The sequence below is a fragment of the Formica exsecta genome, unplaced genomic scaffold (genome assembly GCF_003651465.1).
Source record: "Formica exsecta isolate Colony F162 unplaced genomic scaffold, ASM365146v1 scaffold464, whole genome shotgun sequence".
In the NCBI taxonomy this organism is placed as follows: domain Eukaryota; kingdom Metazoa; phylum Arthropoda; class Insecta; order Hymenoptera; family Formicidae; genus Formica; species Formica exsecta.
This window is the reverse complement of record NW_021851877.1, coordinates 3,419-5,455: the sequence shown is the minus strand read 5'-3', so window position 1 is coordinate 5,455 and position 2,037 is coordinate 3,419. Positions and strand designations below refer to the sequence as shown.

The following is a 2,037-nucleotide window of genomic DNA, read 5'->3' as shown; positions in this document are numbered from 1 at the left end:
CATTGCACATTGAGCTCTATAGAAAAATATATATTTCCTATGTTGGTTGCACTGCGATCGTAGAGTCGCTGAAGTCGAGATCCGTTGTATACCGCGCCATTTCCGGTTTACATCGGTCTTTCACTCTCAGAGCAAGATGGCAGATCAGGTACGTGTGCGATACTACAACAGTTAATAAATTAAATTTTTCATATATTATGATATTATTTTGTGAAAATATGCTATGTTTTCGCGACAGTTAGCGTTACGCATAAGCCCAAGCGAAAAGCAAGCTCGTAGATGAAGATGTGATCGAGAGATTACAATCGCGAGCGTAGCACGTGGTTAGGTCGTACACGCGTGTCTCGACATCAAGTTCCGATGTCGTGAAAAATATGCGTAATTTGTGTAATGATTTCGTTTGCAGAGCGAGCGTGCGTTTCAAAAACAACCCACGATCTTTCTTAATCGTAAGAAAGGTCTGGGCCCGAAGCGTAGGAAGCCCATGAGATATAGTCGCAATGTCGGGCTCGGTTTCAAGACGCCTCGTGAAGTGAGTATAAATTTATCTTTTAATTCACACAGTATTACCTTAATAATTTACTTGCAATGTTTTTATTTCTATTTGTATTATTGTAATAATCTTCGCAAAAAGGAATAAATTTGTGGAGTAAGATTAGGTATATAAAAAATATATTGATTTATCAAAGTATATATTGAAATACTTGTAATTAATTACTTATTACTTATAAAATTACTTATAATTAATAATCTAATTAATTACTTATAATTAAAAGTCTAATTTATAGTTTTAATATTATTATCAGATATAATCAAAATATTTAATATGATGATAAACGACGGTCTTCTGAAGATTGATTGAAGATAGATTCTATATTCTCACAATACTGAATAATTGCATATTTAGTTTTTTAATAGTAAAAGATATACGAAATGTTTCATATATTCTGTTCAATCTTTACAGGCCATTGAGGGAACTTATATCGATAAGAAATGCCCATTTACAGGCAATGTGTCGATTAGAGGACGTATCCTTACTGGTGTGGTACAAAAGATGAAAATGCAACGTACTATAGTTATACGCAGAGATTATTTACATTACATTAGGAAGTACAATCGTTTTGAGAAACGTCATCGTAACATGAGCGTTCATCTTAGTCCTTGTTTCAGGTATAATAAAATAATTTACATTTTCTTTTTTTTTTTTTTTCCAGGAATATTAAACTTTTACTAAAAGTGTTTTTATATGATGATAGTTTATATCACGATGGTCTACTGACACATAACAATACAATTTGAAGAATTATTATGGATCTGACAAAATAATAATTAAAAAAAGATATAACAATTGATCACAATTAATACTTACAAACTTTATAAATTAAATTTCAGGGATGTTGAAATCGGTGATGTAGTCACCATTGGTGAATGCCGACCATTGAGCAAGACAGTAAGATTTAATGTATTGAAGGTTTCAAAAGGAACGGGATCAAAGAAAAGTTTCAAGAAATTTTAAACATGTCTCCTTCCAGTAATGGTTTGTTGTTATCTATTGTGATTATTAGTTTATAATACTCTTTCTATTCTTATTATTGCAAATATGATTAAATTAAAAACTTAAATGATGATAATATACGATGGTCTTCTGAATATATATTGACGAATATATTCTCACACACTGAATATTTTTGTATTTATTTTTTCAAATTAAAATTTATAAAATATCTTTTGTGCATTATTGTTGTTTTAATTATTACAGAACATTGCCAGGTGTGAGGATATGAAGGAAAACTAATAAAACATTACAACCAAATGTGTGCAGTTATTAAAATTATGTCATCTCTGTATTGTAATTTATATTCTAAACCTACTAAAATGAGAGAAATAAAATTTCTATAAAAATGTTGATTTTTTTGTGATGCAATTTATATCATTTTTTAATATTACTAAATATATAATTTTTTATGATCTATATATGTCTTTTTATAAATATATTTTTATTTATATATTTCACAAAAAGACTAAATATTTTTTTTA

The 2,037-nt window shown here is 28.7% G+C and overlaps 1 protein-coding gene across 1 annotated transcript; it reads left to right on the top strand.

Moving 5' to 3' along the window:
• Positions 1-1,906, top strand: LOC115241032 (40S ribosomal protein S11). Its single transcript, XM_029816540.1, has 5 exons — positions 1-148; positions 407-532; positions 965-1,170; positions 1,393-1,537; positions 1,760-1,906. The coding sequence occupies exons 1-4, from the start codon at positions 137-139 to the stop codon at positions 1,514-1,516; spliced, it is 468 nt and encodes a 155-aa protein (XP_029672400.1). The 5' UTR covers positions 1-136; the 3' UTR covers positions 1,517-1,537; positions 1,760-1,906.
• Positions 1,907-2,037: the final 131 nt, after the last annotated feature.